This window comes from Hyperolius riggenbachi, chromosome 4, assembly GCF_040937935.1.
Source record: "Hyperolius riggenbachi isolate aHypRig1 chromosome 4, aHypRig1.pri, whole genome shotgun sequence".
Classification (NCBI taxonomy): Eukaryota; Metazoa; Chordata; class Amphibia; order Anura; family Hyperoliidae; genus Hyperolius; species Hyperolius riggenbachi.
In genome coordinates this window covers 172265723-172286977 of record NC_090649.1, presented here as the reverse complement: position 1 = coordinate 172286977, position 21255 = coordinate 172265723, and the positions used below count along the sequence as shown (strand labels likewise).

Genomic DNA, 21255 nt, shown 5'->3' with positions numbered 1-21255 from the left:
AACCCATCTAGTAGAGCATTGGCACAGCGGAGCTATGTGTCTATATTTACCCGATCCCAATACATTCACACATCTCTTTTTCCTCCAGACAGCCTGCGCGTCTTGCTCTGTGCTGCATACACGGCTCCTGATCATGTGACCTTGGGCACATCGTAGCACTCTCTGTATTAGAGATGGAGAGTGCCACGGAAGCCCCACAGCACTCTTCTGTAAGGAGGTGGGACTAAGTGCTGTAATTCGATGCATCTTATCTGGACAGCTTAGTCAGAGAAATAAGTACATATCTCAATAACAAAAAAAAAACAGCCACTGGCATAGTGCATTATTTCAAATGAGGGTAAAGTAAATATGGGTAAAATAAGAACTCTGCTTGTGTTCATTGCAAGTTTGCTTTATGCTGCTCTGGCTAGGACACATTTGGAAATGATTAAATAGCAAAGGATACGGGTAAATAATAAACATGGAAGCCAAAACATAGTCGTGTAAAAAATCTGCCAGAGGACCTGAACATACTTGTTAATAAATGCAGGGTTCAATAAGGGCCATAATATTCAATTTAGATTTGTTTTGCGAAAATGAGGTTATTCTATTATTCGCCTGAAAGTAAATTACACCATTAGGATTAACCAATAAACATCTGTGGTAACTGGTAAATGAGCCGTAGTATATTTTGAAGGCTAATGAAAAAGAAGTTATGCTAAATAAAGCTTGGTAAATACAACAACACGACTGATTATGTATAACATTCTTGACTCGCTATAAACTGAATTGCAGGTTGCCCAGCTGATCAGAAAGGGGCCAAAGCGCTTCTTCGGAAACACAGTCAGAGGAGGACCATTCCATATTATCATGTAAGCACTCTGTATTGTCAGGTGGGTAATCATAATCTGATTTATTTTATAATGAAGATCCACAGAGAGGAATAACAGGAACCAGCCTGATGCCTGGATCACATGTGAAACCAAACTTCATGTAGATATTGTTTTTATAGGGGATGTACATTCTGAGCCTACTGCAGGGCAAAACTGCCACTGTGTTGCTTGTGGAATATGTAAAGGTAGCAGTGTTTCCAACCTCAGAAAACACTTTTTACTGACAATGCTCGAAGAAAATTGCAGAACAGAACATTTCTTTACCGATAACTAATATTACTGAAATTAAAATTAAAGATGTCACACATGTGCCTCGTGCGCAATACACGGCCAACCATGTGGGTCTGGGGCATGGATGAGGAAGAAGAGTGCAGACAGGTAACGTGTTAATGTATGGGTAATGGGGGGGTTTGATGGGATACATCTACATTTGAGAGGATGCAGCCGGGATTTTCCATCACTCAACCTATCAGCATGTCCGATCAATACATGCAACCAATTTTGTCCCGAGATTGTTCAAATTGTCGATTTAGCATACTCATGGCGGAACCTCTTTTCATCAGATTCAATATTAATTATCGAATCTAATGGTCAATTGGCTGCCAAGTCTACTGATGTACGGCCACCTTTAGCTAGAGCAGTGTACACATAGGGCTCGATTCACAAAGCGGTGCTAACCCAGTTAGAGACTTTAGGCGTGATAACCATTGCACCACGCTGGTGAAAAGCCAGTTTAGGCGTGATAAGTTTAGGTGTGATAAGTTTAGGCATGCTAAGTTTAGATAAGTGTAGATAGTGTGCAAAGTCCCGCACGCAAAGCAGCGCCATTAAACTCTATGCGAAGTGCACCAGAATTCGCTAGCGCAAAACTTTTGATCAGCTGTGCACTGCGGTGCTAACGCAGTTGGTGCTTAAACTTATCATGCCTAAACTTATCATGCCTAAACTTATCATGCCTAAACTTATCACACCTAAACTTATCACACCTAAACTTATCATGCCTAAACTGATTTTAGGCATGATAAAGGGCTTTTCACCAGCGTGCTAACTGTTAGCACCGCTTTGTGAATCAGGCCCATAGACTGATAAGCAGTAAATTCTGGGGAAGAGACAGGTTTTTTTTACTGACACCACAAAGTTGTCATGGACTTTACTTGCAGCCCAGAATTGTTTACTTATTTACCGACTGTCAGTAAATTTACTGACACTGAAAGGTGTGCTCCTTTGAATGCCGCACGCGTGGCCCTGGGCCTCGTACCTCCTGATAACACTCCCGTAACCAGGAGCGCTCTGCACTTGCAGGGTTAAAAAAATGCTACTGTTCATGTGCTGAATGCTCCCAGCCATGGGAGTGCAATCACGGAGGCACGTGGCCAGGGCCGCACATGCATTGTACCCCGTGACTGGCCAGGTTGGCTATCTTTCAGAAAGGCACAATGGCTGAAGGGAGAAGAACGTAATGACGTTGAGGGACCACAAGGACTGCAGGAGGCTGGAAGAAGCCCCAGGTAAGTCACAATAGCCACCTTGATTCCACTTTTGGTTGTCTTTAAAGGGACACTTAAGTCAAACAAAACAAAATGAGTTTTACTCACCTAGGGCTTCCAATAGCCCCCTGCAGCTGTCCGGTGCCCTCGCCGTCTCCCTCCGATCCTCCTGGCCCCGCCGGCAGCCACTTCCTGTTTCGGTGACAGGAGCTGACAGGCTGGGGACGCGAGTGATTCTCTAATTGCACTTTTATCAGCTTGCCTAGTGTTTTAGATTGCCTTACAACAACAAACCTGAATACAGCAGACACAGGACCAACCCTAAATCACTGAATGAAAGGCGGCCTGGGGGGCAGTCAATGCCTGGCTGCTACACAGTCTCTACATCCAAGCAGTTACCAGTAGCAAAGAGAGAGGGACTGAATGAATTTCAGGACTCAGGAAGGAGCTGATGCTGTACTCGGATCCCTGACTAGGATGAGTGCCTTCTCTCTCTGACTCATTCATTGCTGTGGTTCTTAGAATCATTGAACTGAAGGAAATGAATGAATCAGTCAGTGAATCAGTTATGAGTGGAGTCAGGCACTGCTGCTGCTCCTGCTGCTGTGTAACCTGATACCTGAGTAATCTGTATTTCACCATTTAATTTATGTCCCTATCACAATGTATGGCGACAATATTTTATTTGGAAATAAAAGAGCATTTTTTCCATTTTGCATCCATCACTATTTACAAGCTTATAAAAAGAAAAAGTATAGAAATATTTCATCTTTACATAGATATTTAAAAAGTTTAGACCCTTAGGTAAATATTTATGTGTTTTTTGTTTTTTTTATAGTAATGTTTTTGTTTTTTTTATTAAACATTTTATGTGGGTATTTTTGGGAGGGTGGGATATAAATAGTGTTTTATTTGGGGAAATATTTGTGTATTGTAATGTTTTTTTACTTTTAGATGTAGTTTTACTTTTTGGCCACAAGATGGCAATCTTGAGTTTGTTTACATGACGTCACTCTAAGCGTACAATGTACGCTTAGAGAGACATAGAGTCAGAAAAAGCGTAGCTTCCGAGAGAAGCTGTCGCTTTTTCTGGGGGGGAGAGGAATCAGTGATCGGGCACCATAGCCCGATACATTGATTCCTGGGCTACCAAATCTGCGGCCGGGAGTGTGCGTGCACGTGCGCGATCGGCCGCGGGAGTGCGCATGTCCTCCTTGACGTTTTTATACGTCAAGGAGGACAAAGTGGATAAGATTAGGAGGAAAGCAAAGATTAGGGTTATGGGGAGATTAGGGTTTGTTTACCCCTAAGATTATGCTTAGGTGGGAAAGTAGGTAAGTGGGAAGGTAGGTAAGTGTCAAGGAGTTAGGTTAATGTTAGGGTGGTTTTAGGGGTCAGGATCAGAACAGCTGTGTGGCAGGGGAAGCTTTCAGGAGGAGTGCTATATACATACTACAGGGGAACAGTTCAGTTTGTGCTGCTCATCACTTCAATATTTCCTAGAAGCTGTTAATGTATCCATTTATAATCACTACATTGTGCATGACAATGAAGGTGTCAGAAGTATATGAGACAAAAAAGGTTTATGCAGTATGCAAACCAATTCTGTCAAAAGATAAACCACAGTGGATACTATGATGCTAAATCAGTGTCCAGAATGAAAAGGAACAGTGTATCCGCAAAATGATCAATAATAATAAAAAAGAAAACGCACACCAAATTCTTCCTTATACCAAGAAAATTATAGTTTATAAGAGGCTATATAAAGGACTATATTCAGCAGAGAACAATATATACAAAAGGTGATAAGGACACTGGTTGTACCTTAAAATAGCTTACAGATATGATTCCCAGTAGAGAAGCAAATTATAAGCACAATACTGGTAAAATCCTCTACAATAGTTTGCAAGAAGTAATGTTAGTTGCTGCGCCCCTCGGGCAATACAGAGGAGAGCAGAGGCAGAGAGTTATACAGTAGCTAAGCCTGAGATGAGCAATGCAAGAAGCAAAAACTGCACAAAAATGAAGCTCAAATCAGTGGAAGTACACAACGCGTGTAGGGTATTATAGCTCATCAACAGTTTTACCACAGAGAGCCATATAGCATAAATAATAGATGTATCAGTATATCCACTCTACACACTGCTGAAAGCATATCAGTAAATGTTTTTTTGCAAGAATTTAGATGTATACCAGACCAAGGGTATTGCATACAAATAGCTACTACATGGCATAATAAATAATGTCCATAATTAGGGCCGAATTTACCATAAGGCACTGTAGGCACGTGCCTGCAGGTGCCTGATGGTGGAAAGGTGGCTCACTCCCCTCGCCAAGGGCTCCCTCCTTCCCTATGCAGAGTCCCGATGAGAGTGTAAATGAGAGGTTATGCACAGGGGCGTAACTAGGACCCACCGGGCCCCCCTGCAGAAATTCTGAGCGGGTTTCCCCCCCCCTCCCGGGGTCCGCTCAGGGCCGTTTTGGGGGGCTGGAGGGGTTGCAGTATGAGGTAAAAGCCATGCTGCACATCGGCAGGGAGTGAGGTCGGTCCCTCCCCTCCCTCACCTCTCGCTCTACCCTCTGCGCTCCCCTCCAGCATCAATAAGTGTGTGTGTCTAGGCGGTGGGCAGCGGCGGATCCACATACCTTCCTCGAGTTCCAGCGCGGATGTTTCTCTCTCTAGTGTATGACGCTACTTCCTGTTTATACAGGAAGTCGTGTCAGAGGCTAGAGAGAGGAACATCCACGATGAAACGCAGGAAGGTATGTGGATCTGCCGCTGCCCGCCGCCTAAACACACAACTGCAGCCCCTATTGTTATGCCGGTGGTTACGCACCCAGCTCTCAGCATTCCACTGATGAGATCTCCCTTCAGTCAGGGACACCTCTAGCTTCTTAATATTGGGAGTACTTCTGCCTTCCTAATAGTAAGGGGAACCTGTAGCTACCTCTGTCAGGCAAGGGAAGTAAGGTAGGAGTGACAGCTGGGACAGCCAGCACACTTCATACAGTTCGGCGGGGGTTTGTAGGTCTCTGGAGGGTGAAGTCTAAGGTGCCAGGACAGCTGTGCCTATAGGCTCCTGTGATGTAAATTCAGGCTTGTCCATAATAAGTGCAAAGCAATACAGAAAGTGAATAAAGTGAGTACAGAGGAAGAATACATTATCAACAATATTGTTTTGCAGAAACACCTTCTTTATCAAAGTAGCACAACATATGTACCAACTTAGTTTGGGGTACCTTTCAATAACTATTTTTTTCCCTCTCAGTGTTGTTGGTAACCTGTGCCTCTTCTATACTCTCTTTACTCCCATGCTGGGCTGCTTAACCCGGGATTGCACTACAACATAATCAGTAGCCAATACCCCCTTTCCCATGAGAAATCTTTACCTAAACTAGGATAGATCAGCAGGGGGTCTGTATGGCTGATATTGTGGTGAAACCCCTCCCACAGTGTGATGTCAGGCTCTGACAGTTTTCTGTTTGTGAATATTGTTGCATTGTGGGAAATAATGGCTGTTTCCAACTGCAAGGCAAGCAGTACTTCCTTCTGTGCATAGAACTCTCAGTAAAAAAACATTCCACAGAGATAACCTGGCAGGACTAAAGATGTCTGTTAAAAACACAAACACTGGTGCACATGACAGGAGGAAGCCCCGGGTTCTGCTACCACCCGGGACCAGTGATGCTGGGATACCCCCAATCACGAATTCAACCTATTCGGCCCTGGTTGAAAAAAAAATGCGGAAATTCCGTGATTAATTTCCGGATTTAAAATTGACTCACGAATTAGACCCGGATAATTTCCATGAATGAGGAAATCACAGAAATTCATGGCCGTGATCACGGAAAATCATTTTAGCTAATAGCAAGGCCCCCATACATGCTACAATCCCCCAAATTGCATGGTTTATAAAGTTGATAAGGGGCTACATCTTAAACAAAAAAATGGCAAAAAGAACTTTTACTTTTTGAGAAAATGGATTTTAAAGTTAAATCAACACTTTAAATGCGGCTATTAATTGGTAATAATTGGTTTTAAACAGGGAAATACATTTTAAACAATCGTAGAGTTGATGGTGAGTCCCAATGGCACCTGGTGGTGGTGGTACCATTGGAGGAGGATGAGTGGCCGACACCACAACAACACCCAGAGAGGATTTGTAAATGTTTTTTTTTCTCCTTGCAGTGATAGCAATGACATGGCAGCAGAGTTGTCCGTGGACGCTGGCGGTGGGAACGCAGGCTTAAGTAGTGAAATAGAACATCAGCGGCAGCAGGAGGAGGACTAAGTGGTCAGTGTGGCAGCAATGAATGACCATGACACCTCACTGGTGGTACCACAGCATGATAATGCTGCCCCAAAAATTACATCCGTGGCCCCTGGCGGTGAAACTTAGTGGCAGCAGGATGAGGACTAAAGTGGTCAGTGCAACAGCACAGAAAGACCATGGCACCACAGCAGGAGGAGACGTGTGCTGCTGCTGGGAGTGCACCTCCGTCATCATTTCCATCAATGCCTGTGAGTGACTCTCCTGAATAACCACACGGCGACCCAAGGTGTTGAAAATAGGTGCCACCGGCGTCGGGTGACTCGGCCCAGGCTGAGCTGCTGATAGACGCCTCTCTGCTGCACCCCCTACAGCTGAGCACCATCTCCCTGGCCATGGACCAGTCCCAGAAGGGGCGGAGGCAATGGCACTCCCTTTCCTACCCCGACCCCTGCCAGACATGTTGTATACATTAGATTTCAAGGTGGAGAAAGTGTGCTGATTTTTACAGTCAATACGTGTGTGAGCCTGGGAACAGACAGAATGAATATAACAGGAGGCTTTTATTGATTTTTCAGAAAAGAACAAAACAAAACACTGAAAAAAGTAATAGAACAAGAAAATCAGTGGACAGCGCCGTGTTCTGCCTGCACTATGCGCACAGCAAACTAACCGGCTTCACACTAGTAGCAAAGTACAACGTCACTGACTAAACTTAGCGACGGACCAGTGGCAGTGATTGCAATTAACTGAAGTTGATCACTGGCTACTGGCTGGCTGGCTTAGCTAGCTAACAAGTATACAGTAATAGAGCAGTAGAATCAGTGTGAAGTTGAACCTGCCTGCACTAAGCACAGCAAATCAGTACACTGTCACTGACTACTACACTGACTACAGCTAACGTAAGTTAATCACTCACTGGCTAGCTAAATACAAGTATACAGTCAGTAATAGAGCAGTAGAATCAGTGGATCTGCCTGTAGTAAGCACTGCACAACACAATAAAGGTACCACTGCCAGTAATCCTTCTCCCATGTCCACGCAGGCAAGGACAGGACGCTCCAGCAATCTCATGGTGATGTCAGATATGTGGACATTCTTTAGTCAAACGCTTCGCCTTAGCCCTTCCGGATCCACCCTCCACCAACGCCTTGACCGGCAGGTAGCCAACTACCTGGCCTTAAGTGTGGATTTAGACACTGTGAGCAGCGATGAACCCTTGGACTACTAGGTGCGCAGGCTTGACCTGTGGCCAGAGCTGTCCCAATTTGCCAACTAACTTCTGTCTTGCCCTGCCTCAAGCGTCCTGTCAGAAAGGACCTTCAGCACAGCTGGAGGCATTGTCACTGAGAAGAGAAGTCGCCTAAGTCACAAAAGTGTTCAGTACCTCACCTTTATCAAAATGAATGAGGCATGGATCCCGGAGGGCTACTGCCCGCCTGAAGACTAAGTCAGTCCCCACACACAGCATCTCTGCCTGCACGCCGTGTGACTGGCTGCCCCAAGACTAAGTCACTACCCACACAGCACCTCTGCCCGCAGACCGCTTGACTGCCTTCTCCGCCACCACCAACAGGGTCCAGGACTCCAGGCGGATTCCTGTATTTTTTAGGCAGCTGCTTGCAGCGGCCGCTATAATAATTTTTCTGGGGCGTGTACATGCCTGTCTAATTTTTATGGCTGCACTGCGGCTGCAACAACAAAACAAAAGGCATGTACAAGTGCCCATTCCCCTTCATGATCATTACCTTGCCGTGGTGAAGGGGCTTGCGTATCCCAATGAAGCAATGACCGCCGGCTATATGAGTGTCTCAGGGGTGGCACACCAAAGATAATACATTTGTTGCTTCATTGTGGACAGACCAAATTTGATCAGCTGGACAGTCACTTTTCTGTCATTCAGCTACCTCAGCCCGACGACCATATGGGCTGGAAAGCTGCCATCACCTGCACTCTCATCATGGTGCACACCAGTCCAGCAGACCAGCACGGCCGTCACTACACAAACAGCTGTTTGAAGTCACTGCATACCTTTCACTGCATCTTTGACTGCACATTGTATTATACCTGGCAGTCAGTGCATACCTTTCACTTGAATGGATGGCAGACTTGCCCCCCATAACAGATTCTCGTTAAAGGTAGTACAGTCTATCATTGTCATATACAGCAGGGCCTCGAAAGTCCTCCTGTATTGTTATTTTTGGTCACTACCACGGGACGTGCATGCCATGCCTGCTGCCTTCCTTGGATGCGTGTGGTAGCCGTTCCTGCTCCTTTGCCCACAGCGTGCCTGCTGCCTTCCTTGGATGTGTGGTGGTGGTAGCCGTTTCTTAGGCTCCCACTCCGGACCGGAATCGAACCAGGATTCCCCGGCCATTACCTGTGGTCACTCGCAATGGCAGACTTGCCCTCCATACAATATTATCGATGCAGGAACTGAACAGCAATCAGAACAAGTATTTAAAAAAATAGATGTAAGCTTTAATAATGGTAGAGAAAGAACCATCGAAAGTTGATAAGGCAGTCAGACATTACCTGACATCACTGAGTGAGGAAGAGCAATCTCGCCATGGTGCACACCAGTCCAGCACGGCTGTCACAACGCAAACAGCTGTTTGCGGTGCGTTCCACAGTGAGTTTGGTGTGTCAGTGTGAAGCAGTACTCTAATTTCACTCCCTGATTGATGTATACACATGCAAGATGTTTTAAAGTACTTTAGGCCTGCAATTTAGCATTAAATGTGATTTCTGCCCTTAAAATGCTGCTTTGCATCCAGATTTATCTCCGGTATTTTTGGCGTCTATCCTACTCCGCCATGCCCCCCTCCAGGTGTTAGACCCCTTGAAACATCTTTTCCATCACTTTTGTGGCCAGTATACATTTTTCTAGTTTTCAAAGTTCACCTCCCCATTGAAGTCTATTGCTGTTCGTGAAAAGTTTGTGCAAACCGAACTTTCGCGGGAGGTTCGCGAACCCAAAATCAGAGGTTTGGGCCATCTCTACAAGGGAGTTGTTACTGAGACTACAGAAAATAAGCTCTGGATACACCACAGCGGGATCGTACTTAGTGCTTGATTTACTAAGGACCTGTTCGGTAAAAAATGAATGTGAGGTAAATTACCTCAAGCAGAAAAACATAACATTTTTTAGTATTCACTAAGATCTCACACATGCGGTAGCATTTCTGGAATTTACCAAAAAACATGGCTTTGATTCACTAAGACCGGTTTGGTAATAAGTAGAAGCAGTGGAGTAGGTCTGACAGCAAGCTGTGTTCTGCTAAAGAGGCATCCTGCATGTCCCATTCTAGCTCTTCTGAATCTGTATGTCAGTCATTACAAACATTTTTTTTTAATAGCCTGAGTTTACAATAACTTTCAATAAACGTAAGACACATCATGCTTAAATGATTTCACCAGTTGCTCCCCGGCATCTTGAAGCAGGAATCTAAAGGGTTATTGCCTAAAGGTTTTCAGCCAGCCAGGGAAAACTCTTCCTCCCTATCTTCTCTGCTGCCTGAGGGAGAGAAACTTGTCCCTCCCAACAGTAGTTGGCTCCTCCAATTGGCTGGGACACTCCTTTGCCTGTAACATTTGTTTGAATGCTGAGTGCTAATTAATGACAGCTGTAGCCTGGAGATAAATACCTCAGTTCTTACTTGGTTTTACCAAAATGCTATAATCTTTGTGAATTGACTTTTCTTGGCATTTATTGAGATATTTACCTTACAAGTTGGTAATTTACTCTGCGGCCTCCCTGCTAACCGTTTAGCCCTGTTATAGTCCATCATGAACTCTGCTGCACAACTCATCCACCTCTCCTCCTGCCTCTCCAGCCCAATCCCCCTCTGCCAGTCCCTTCGCTGGCTGCCAGTTACTCAAAGGATACAATTTAAAATCCTTACTCTTGCCTACAAAGCTCTCCAGAACCTGGGTCCTTCCTATCTAAATCAAATTATTTCCAGATCTCATCTTACACGCAATTTCCGCTCCGCTAACAATATCCTTCTATCTTCTTCCCTGGTCACCTCTTCTCACTCCCGCATACAAGACTTCTCTCGAACCTCTCCCCTCCTCTGGAACACTCCCTCAACACATCTGCCACTCACCCACACTCACTCTTTTTAGGCACAATCTGAGAACTCCCCTCTTCAGGCAAGCATACTCTCCTACCTAGGATACTGCCCACCATTTCTACCACTCCAAACACAGCATACACTGAGTTGCTCTGCCTTACTCCTTATGCAGGGAGACTCATTTGTATATACTCTGGATGGCATGTGTATGTCAATCTGAATACATTTGCCTGCAAAGTTATTATCTTGTGTATATGGTTGAATATCTGTGCATTTATTGCCATTGCTGTGCATGAGATTTATCGTTGCATTTATTGCCATTGCTGTGCATGAGGTTATCATTGCATTCATTGCCATTGCTGTGCATCAGATTAATGTACATCATGTTCCTTTAAGTTCTTGGTTAGTAAACTCTTATTATTAATTTACTCCTTAGTAATAGCAGTGTACCGTGTTAGCCATCAGTAAAAGCAAGAAGTTTTAAATCAGGATAATACCATTTATTGGCTAACTAAAAAGAATAAGATTATGCAAGCTTTCGGCCTGTACCATCAGCCTGCAAGCATACAGGATTGTAAGCCCGACCAAGGCTGCAAGGCAGAAAGCTTGCTTATTCTTAAATGGCCAATAAATGGTATCATCCTGATTTAAAACTTCTTAATTTACTTCTTGTCTCAGTATTTCAGTCATTTCCTGAACAGTGACATTTCCATTCGGTTGCAGGTCTTGTACATTGTTCACAAAAAGTGCTCGTAAAATGCAATGTACAATTCGGATGCAAGCCTAACAGGCCCATTTTCATGCGTACATAAAAAAAGGGCGTCGGGGAAAAAAGGGCGCGGGGTGTAAACGATAAAATTGTTTTGTATTTAGTGTACAAATAATGTTTTACAAATCTATAAATCATACGTATACAAAGGTGGTTCCAGGAGCACCGAAAAAATTAAAAATGAAAAAAGTGTGCCACGGTCCCACCCCAGTACCAAGGGGTCACAATCATGAACTCCAACAAGGACCGGCACCACTCCAGTGTGTTTATAGCTCAAATACTTTAATGATACATCACAAGCAGCGACAGACTGCTGTTTCGGCCTTCCATAGGCCTTTGTCAAGTTGCACAAGAAGATACAACCATAAAATGCATAACATCACACTTATATACAAACATGCACTGCCCATTGGGTGCCATGAGACCAAAAATGACCAATCCTGACCAGACAGTCAAGGCGGACCTGATGGGAAACATCTAATGCACCAAAACCACCAATCAGGTGAACAAGATTCAAAAAATACCCACCTGTGGCATGCTGGCGGAAAACCGCCGCTCAGATGACCCCAGACGCGCCGCCAATGCACTCAATACCGCCAGGTACACATCAGGCAGGGGCGGAAGTGACGTCATGATCACATGACACACCAGCGTCCAATCATCGTAGCCGGCAAGCGTCCAATGGGGACACCGAGCGGCTCCATCGTCATGACAGTGGGCGGTGCGGTAACCCAGCGTAGCCATAGCTACACAAAACATAAACATACATACGCTTATTCCGCACTATACTCACAACCCACTGTCCGCAATGGAGCGCTGCCACATAGACTGTCAGGTCAGGATGATCTGAAAGATAAAAACATATAAAAACAACATTAAGTATGAGAACAGTAACACACATATGTTAGATATAGTAAACAGTAGAACAAGTGTTATAAAGATATATTCAAATACAAAAAGAGAAATCAATTTCTCTATTTAAGCCTGCTCTATCCATAGCCCCCAGTCTCTTGATCCACCCGGCTTCCCTGCGAAGTAGCTCCTTAACACGATCTCCTCCCCTCCAGTCCCTGGGCACCCCATCAATGTCCATCACTTTAAATTGAGCTACACTATGCTGGCACATGGTAAAATGATCAGACACTGCTTGTCCTGCCGTGTAATTTTCTAATGGCAGTTTTGTGTGATGAAACACGGCTTTTAAGGGTTTGTGTAGTCATACCTACATAGATGTAACTACAGGGACACTTAATAAGATACACCACGTGAGTGGAATCACATGTGTATCTATCACGGATATGAAAAGTAGCCCCTGAAGTGGGGTGATGGAATGTATTACCACGCATGACATTACCACACATGTGGCATGCCATGCAAGGAAACATACCATTCCCACCCCTTGGGACCTGTGGTCTGCGAGTAGTACGGATGCGTAACTTATCCCTGACTGTTGGGGCCCGGCGAAAGGACATTAGGGGCGGATGATGAAATTCAGGTACTCTCGGTAAACCGTCGCGTAGGATATACCAATGGCGACGTAAAGATCGCGCTATTAAATCGCTGCAAGTATTGTAGGTTGATACAAATGGTATGCGATTCATCTGTCTGGGCCTGGACCGCCGAAATGGCGCATCCACCTCCAGACTAGCAGCTGGGTATCCTCGTGAACGAAATTTGCAGGCTAATTCCGCCTTACGTCTCTCGCAGACCCCAGGTTCACTGACAATCCTATCTACTCTCATGAACTGACTGCGAGGGATACTATTTTTGACACGCTCAGGGTGGAAGCTGTGATAATGTAGTGTGGAATTTCTATCTGTCGGTTTAGTGAACAGATCAGTAGATATTACATTTCCACTCCGAACCACCCTGACATCAAGAAAAGAGACAGATTCCCTGTCACAAGTTGCAGTCAATTTGATAGGTGGGCACTGACTATGGACTTGTTGGAGAAAATCGTCCAAGGTCGAACGCGGCCCCCTCCAAATGCAGAATATATCGTCTATAAATCTCCACCAGCAAACTGAGTGCTGGCGGAATAGGGGGTTGAGGTAGACGAATGTCTCCTCATACAACCCCATATAAAGATTTGCATAGGAGGGGGCCACGTTCGAACCCATCGCAGTGCCCCGTAGTTGTCCATAGAATCGCCCCTTATATTCAAAGTAATTAAACTTAAGAACCACTTCCAGCAAGGCAATAAGGAATTTCCGTTGTTCAACCGTACAATCAGAGTGTGTCATGAGAAACCAGTCGATAGCCTCTACACCCCCATCATGGGGGATGGAGGTGTAGAGGCTCTCCACATCCAAAGTCACAAAAAACATATCATCATCCAGGGTGGGGATAGACCGTAATCTGTCAAGGAACATACCAGTATCTTTTAGATATGAATCAACCAGCTGTACAATAGGTTGCAATATTTTGTCCAGATATTGTGCCAGGGGGACAAAAACAGAACCCACTTGTGCCAGGGGGACAAAAAGAGAACATTCATACATGGCTAAAGTTAGTGAGGATATGAAACAACTTGAGCGGAACTTTAAGGGAGGCCTGTTTAAAGTTAGCCATAACCTGTCTAGATCTGAGAGTATGGCACTTATGTCACTACAGAGTAATGAGGACATTGTAGTATGTCCAGCAGATAAGGGCGGGGCTGTGGTTGTAATGGACCGTGTACATTATTCTGGTGAAATAGAAAGACAACTTGCTGATCATGATATTTATGTATTACTTGATGTTGACCCCCTGCCTAGGATTCAACGGTATATCCTTAAGATTTTACAACATGCCATGTCCAAAAATGTGATCGATGAAGCCTTGTTTAAGTATTTACAACAGCAGAACCCCTCTGTGCCACACTTATACATATTACCTAAGATACACAAAACTTTGGTACGCCCACCTGGGCGTCCCATTGTGGTAGGAGTGGGTTCTGTTTTTGTCCCCCTGGCACAATATCTGGACAAAATATTGCAACCTATTGTACAGCTGGTTGATTCATATCTAAAAGATACTGGTATGTTCCTTGACAGATTACGGTCTATCCCCACCCTGGATGATGATATGTTTTTTGTGACTTTGGATGTGGAGAGCCTCTACACCTCCATCCCCCATGATGGGGGTGTAGAGGCTATCGACTGGTTTCTCATGACACACTCTGATTGTACGGTTGAACAACGGAAATTCCTTATTGCCTTGCAGGAAGTGGTTCTTAAGTTTAATTACTTTGAATATAAGGGGCGATTCTATGGACAACTACGGGGCACTGCGATGGGTTCGAACGTGGCCCCCTCCTATGCAAATCTTTATATGGGGTTGTATGAGGAGACATTCGTCTACCTCAACCCCCTATTCCGCCAGCACTCAGTTTGCTGGTGGAGATTTATAGACGATATATTCTGCATTTGGAGGGGGCCGCGTTCGACCTTGGACGATTTTCTCCAACAAGTCCATAGTCAGTGCCCACCTATCAAATTGACTGCAACTTGTGACAGGGAACCTGCCTCTTTTCTTGATGTCAGGGTGGTTCGGAGTGGAAATGTAATATCTACTGATCTGTTCACTAAACCGACAGATAGAAATTCCACACTACATTATCACAGCTTCCACCCTGAGCGTGTCAAAAATAGTATCCCTCGCAGTCAGTTCATGAGAGTAGATAGGATTGTCAGTGAACCTGGGGTCTGCGAGAGACGTAAGGCGGAATTAGCCTGCAAATTTCGTTCACGAGGATACCCAGCTGCTAGTCTGGAGGTGGATGCGCCATTTCGGCGGTCCAGGCCCAGACAGATGAATCGCATACCATTTGTATCAACCTACAATACTTGCAGCGATTTAATAGCGCGATCTTTACGTCACCATTGGTATATCCTACGCGACGGTTTACCGAGAGTACCTGAATTTCGTTATCCGCCCCTAATGTCCTTTCGCCGGGCCCCAACAGTCAGGGATAAGTTACGCATCCGTACTACTCGCAGACCACAGGTCCCAAGGGGTGGGAATGGTATGTCTCCTTGCATGGCATGCCACATGTGTGGTAATGTCATGCGTGGTAATACATTCCATCACCCCACTTCAGGGGCTACTTTTCATATCCGTGATAGATACACATGTGATTCCACTCACGTGGTGTATCTTATTAAGTGTCCCTGTAGTTACATCTATGTAGGTATGACTACACAAACCCTTAAAAGCCGTGTTTCATCACACAAAACTGCCATTAGGAATTACACGGCAGGACAAGCAGTGTCTGATCATTTTACCATGTGCCAGCATAGTGTAGCTCAATTTAAAGTGATGGACATTGATGGGGTGCCCAGGGACTGGAGGGGAGGAGATCGTGTTAAGGAGCTACTTCGCAGGGAAGCCGGGTGGATCAAGAGACTGGGGGCTATGGATAGAGCAGGCTTAAATAGAGAAATTGATTTCTCTTTTTGTATTTGAATATATCTTTATAACACTTGTTCTACTGTTTACTATATCTAACATATGTGTGTTACTGTTCTCATACTTAATGTTGTTTTTATATGTTTTTATCTTTCAGATCATCCTGACCTGACAGTCTATGTGGCAGCGCTCCATTGCGGACAGTGGGTTGTGAGTATAGTGCGGAATAAGCGTATGTAAACAAATGTTTTTGTGTAGCTATGGCTACGCTGGGTTACCGCACCGCCCACTGTCATGACGATGGAGCCGCTCGGTGTCCCCATTGGACGCTTGCCGGCTACGATGATTGGACGCTGGTGTGTCATGTGATCATGACGTCACTTCCGCCCCCGCCTGATGTGTACCTGGCGGTATTGAGTGCATTGGCGGCGCGTCTGGGGTCATCTGAGCGGCGGTTTTCCGCCAGCATGCCACAGGTGGGTATTTTTTGAATCTTGTTCACCTGATTGGTGGTTTTGGTGCATTAGATGTTTCCCATCAGGTCCGCCTTGACTGTCTGGTCAGGATTGGTCATTTTTGGTCTCATGGCACCCAATGGGCGGTGCATGTTTGTATATAAGTGTGATGTTATGCATTTTATGGTTGTATCTTCTTGTGCAACTTGACAAAGGCCTATGGAAGGCCCGAAACAGCAGTCTGTCGTTGCTTGTGATGTATCATTAAAGTATTTGAGCTATAAACACACTGGAGTGGTGCCGGTCCTTGTTGGAGTTCAAATCTATAAATCATTAAATAATGTGTATGAAATCGGCAATAGTTAAAACGTTAATCTTCTCTGTTTCAAAAGTGAAACTTATAATTACGTTTGTTAAAAAAACGATAATATATGTTTAATCGTTATCATTGTTTATTATTGTGATTAACCTTCATTTATCGTTTCTTCTTATAATAAAATCTGAAAATATTGTTTATAAGGATGATATAAATATACAGTAACTACGTTCGTAATAAGTGCTGTAAAACATTAGTAAGTATTACTAACATTTTACTAAAACTAGACCTAACCCTACTCTCACACAAAACCCTCCCTACACCTATCCCTAACCCCTAGACCCCCCTGGTGGTGCCTAAACCTAAGACTCCCCTGGTGGTGCCTAACCCCTAGACTCCCCTGGTGGTGCCTAAACCTAAGACCCCTGGTGGTGCCTAAACCTAAGACCCCCTCTGGTGGTGCCTAACCCTAACCACCCCCTTAGTGATTGCTTTATTATGTGGATAATAATGTTTTACAAATAGTGACTGTAAAAAATATATTGCAATTTAAAGTTACGTACTGATCGCTTTATTTTGTGAATAATAATGTTTTACAAACAGTAAGCGATAAAATGTTAAATAATGTTTTAGTTAAACAGGTTAAATATGTTTAGTATTATTATAAACGTTATTCGTCACTGGTGCATTTTCTAAACATAAATCATCACAAGCACAGTTACAAAACATTATAAATCTCTGGGCGCCGTTTGTAAAACGTTATTTATCTCCGACGCCCTTTTTTCCTGTTCAGCGCCCATGAAACGATATTTATTATGGGAGTGAATGGCGGCGCCCTTTTTGTCCACTAGCTGCCTGCGCCCTTTTTTCCCAGCCCCCATTTTCATTAGATGCAGAGCTATGTAGCCACATCGCACCGCGGGTGTCCTGAACCCAATGCACGGCAATGGAACAGTTTCCATTCTGTGCGGAGTGTTCCGAGAATCTACAGCATGCTGCAGATTCTCACACAGCTGCATCCGCCAGCCGTCTCCTCCATACACTCCCGCATCGGGAGATGTGGAAGTGATGCGAATGCCAGCGGAAGTGATGCGATGTGGTGAGGTAGTCGCGTTCGCATCACTTATCGATGGAAAAGGCCCTAATGCATGTTTATAATTTTCAGCAGCAATGTGGTGCCATTTATGTTTGAATACGTACAGAGCAGGATCATCCACCAGGCACCTAGGCATGTGCTTGGGGCCTAGTGGGTGTCAGGGAGCCCACCTGCCACCTTCTCTGACCTCTCTCCACTTCAGCTTACCAAAACGACTACAAGGGGGCTTATAATCTACTACTTTGCCTAGGGCCCCCCTTACAGCTTAATCCATCTCTGATTACATATATCAGGCTGTATACACTACATTTACAAAACACAGCAGTCATGTTATACTGTAAAGCCTAATAGCATTATAACTGTGATATACTGTAGTTTCTAATCATAGCCATGGTATCTAGCACTCTTGCCATGCAGCAATAGTGTTCCAGCCAGGGGACTAAAGTCATGGAGTTTGAATGTTGCCTGGGTTTTCTTTAAATACTCCTGTTTCCTTCCAAATCATAAAACACACAATGGTATGTTAAGTGGGCCCTGACTGTGATAGTAAATTAACAATTGTGTAGTTTTCCTGTACTTCAACATATTTATTTGTTTCTGGGACATGGATAATAAGTGTATATTTCTTTTCTAGGCTCTTATACGCTTGCTTCATTATAACCATCTTTGCAATGAGAATAATACAAAGTGAAGGAGAGACAATAGTAATGTCACTGGCACTGATAAGTGGTTGGTGTAATGTGATTTATTTTGCCCGTGGATTCAAACTGCTTGGACCTCTATGCATAATGATCCATAAGGTGAGTGATTAGATTACAAATGGCCATAGACATTGGACAGGAACTAGCTATAACTAACTATAATGTGTTATTTCAATTTAGGTACCTACACTCCAACTCTAAAAGTAAAAAAAAAAAATTGAGTTATATATAGTACTTACCTTAGAGGAGGAAAGGAACAGGATCTCATAGAGCCTTCCCAGTCCGCTCTCCTTGCTATGTTTCTGTCCCCCTGTAAAGTTACTTGACCAACTCAGTCAAATAACCCTTTGGGACTCCTCGCATAGACTTCAGAAGTACTTGCATTCCCAAGCACTTTAAAACGTGAGTGCATCCATACTGCGCACATGTGAGTCCAGGCTCCAACATGCACAGTACAGATCTGCCCGCTTTCAAAAGTACTCAGGGACACGAGTACTTCCAAAGTTTGCTGAGGAGTTTAAAAGGCCCAAATGGGAGACAGCGGTGGAACGTGAGTACAGAGAGAGGACTGGGAAGGCTCTATGAGATCCAAAGCCTTCCCTCTTCTTAGGTAAGTAGTTCACCTGAAGCGAGTTAACTTGATTCAGGTTTGCTTTAAGGTTCGTACATACTCTAGTTTTAACCCAGCTGAGTTGGCCACTAAAGACCACCTCTGCTGAGAATCTAGTATGTATACGGAAGCCTCCAACCTTCCCCGATGCTGAAAGCTGCCTGACATTATTGTTCATCCTTCTATCTCCTCATCATCCCTTTACCCCCTACATAGTAACAGAATGTGTTGCTAAGTGATGTGTCGGTACAGCATAGGGCCCCAAACTGTCACCCAAGGGACAGATTCCTGATTCTTGTTAGGGATCATTGATTGAATGTGTGTACCTAGCTTTACTTAGCCCAAGTACGGATCCCATTTAGGAGAAAATTAGCTTTGGAACACATCCAAAGTATTCATCCTACTGTCATTGCTTGTGGAGGATTTTGCTCACAATGGACTCTGCTTCCAGGGCTGCCTCTTTAAATCCTCCAGTCTCGCCACCTAAAGTATTGCTCCTGTTCCGCCTGTAGAGGACTACCGACTGAGTCTAACGCTTGGTACACACATCCAGTTTTGATTGGCTTATATTTGGCCAGTTTTTCCACTTACACAAAGTATGAGGGCTTGCCTACACAACCTGTTCATAGTATTCAAAATCCGTTGTTCCTCATTTACATGGAAGTGGTAAAATTGGCCAGTCATTCACTAATCAAAATTAGATATGTGTATGAACCTTTATTTACAGAGTCCCTCCATTTGTCCAGTTATAATAATTATGTTAGGGAAAGCATCACTTGTACTTTTGTCAGGTTTGCAAGATTTCTAGCCTGCCTTAGACCAAACACAAAGTGTTCATTAGTTAAAGCATTGACCTCTGCACTGCAGAGAACAGAGTCACGTGGCGAGATGCTGCATCCTGTCTTTGCCAGTTATTCAGTCAGAAAACCAGGTACATCTGTCTACATTTTTGCGCAGTGGCCCAGAAAGCAACAGCAGCTAAGTGCTTGACATGTTGCCTGGAGCTATTCTTTAACAGATAGACCATACTATAGAAGTGATTTGTAGTAACATGTACTTCTACAACTGCAAACAATGATAAAGACTGATCAAGTTGACACTTTATAATAAGGAATACAACTTGTATTCCTAATCACTGAAAATCTTGCTAATGTACAAAGTTGTTTTGATGGTCATTATCCACAACTTAATGGAATAACTAACAGCAGCATTTCTATTGCAGATTATACTAGTTGACCTTATGCGATTCTGTAGCATTTTGTTGATTGTCCTTATTGGATTTGCAGCAGGTATGGTAAAAATGTTATTTTCTTCTTTTTTTTCATTCTAAAATCCTTTGCAGATGGATGACAAGCGTTTACAGAGCCAGAATGTTTAGCAATATAACAGAGATTACAGGTTCCATTATGAGCAGGATACGTGAATTGGATTTACCAAAGTGTGAAATTAAAATTAATTAAATTACGAGAATCGGTATTTTTTTGCAGAAATGTAGAGTCATGTTAAGTCAAGCTGTTCTTTTAAGATGTTCTGCTTTCACTCTGAGCACAGAGCTCTTTTCAAAGTGTGTGGTATAAGGTCTGTTCTTAGGGACTGAATAGCAGTTTAAGCTGAAAGTACAATATACTGGTTTTCTGTCATTATTTTAAACACTTTATTGGTTTTGCAAAACAAACACCCTCACAATTAACCAGAGAAAGGGAAAACTACAAAAAGTAATTAGGTTACCATGTTAAACCATTTGAAAATCAAATACCATCTGAGCACATCTGGTTTCTAAGTCAAGTTGAGGAGCTCTAAAGGACAGATCTTCAATCTCTAAAGAACAGATCTTCAATCTCTAAGAAGAAGGTCATTTGCTGTGTGGAATCTTAAGTATGTAAACTGTATTCTAGGACAAAGTATAATACTGCTCAAGATCATAGTAATGATCGAGATGGTTGTTGGTTTTTACTATGCAATGGAAGTGACTGAACACTGTAATGAAACATCACTCTAGTTATTATTTCAGCAAAAACAAAACAAAACAAACAAACAACTTTTTATAACACCTCCATGTTCATACATACAGGGAGTGGATAATTATTAGGCAGGTTGTATTTTTGAGGAATAATTTTATTATTGAACAACAACCATGTTCTCAATGAACCCAAAAAACTCATTAATATCAAAGCTGAATATTTTTGAAAGTAGTTTTTAGTTTGTTTTTAGTT

At 43.7% G+C, this 21255-nt stretch overlaps 1 protein-coding gene across 1 annotated transcript in view; it reads left to right on the top strand.

Moving 5' to 3' along the window:
* LOC137504727 (transient receptor potential cation channel subfamily V member 6-like) overlaps positions 1 to 21255 on the top strand; it is a 91391-nt gene that overhangs the window by 51700 nt on the left and 18436 nt on the right. Inside the window, exons 10-12 of the mRNA XM_068233312.1 lie at positions 775 to 851; positions 18366 to 18531; positions 20265 to 20331. Of these exons, the coding sequence (XP_068089413.1) occupies positions 775 to 851; positions 18366 to 18531; positions 20265 to 20331 (310 nt within the window). The remainder of the gene's footprint in view (positions 1 to 774; positions 852 to 18365; positions 18532 to 20264; positions 20332 to 21255) is intronic.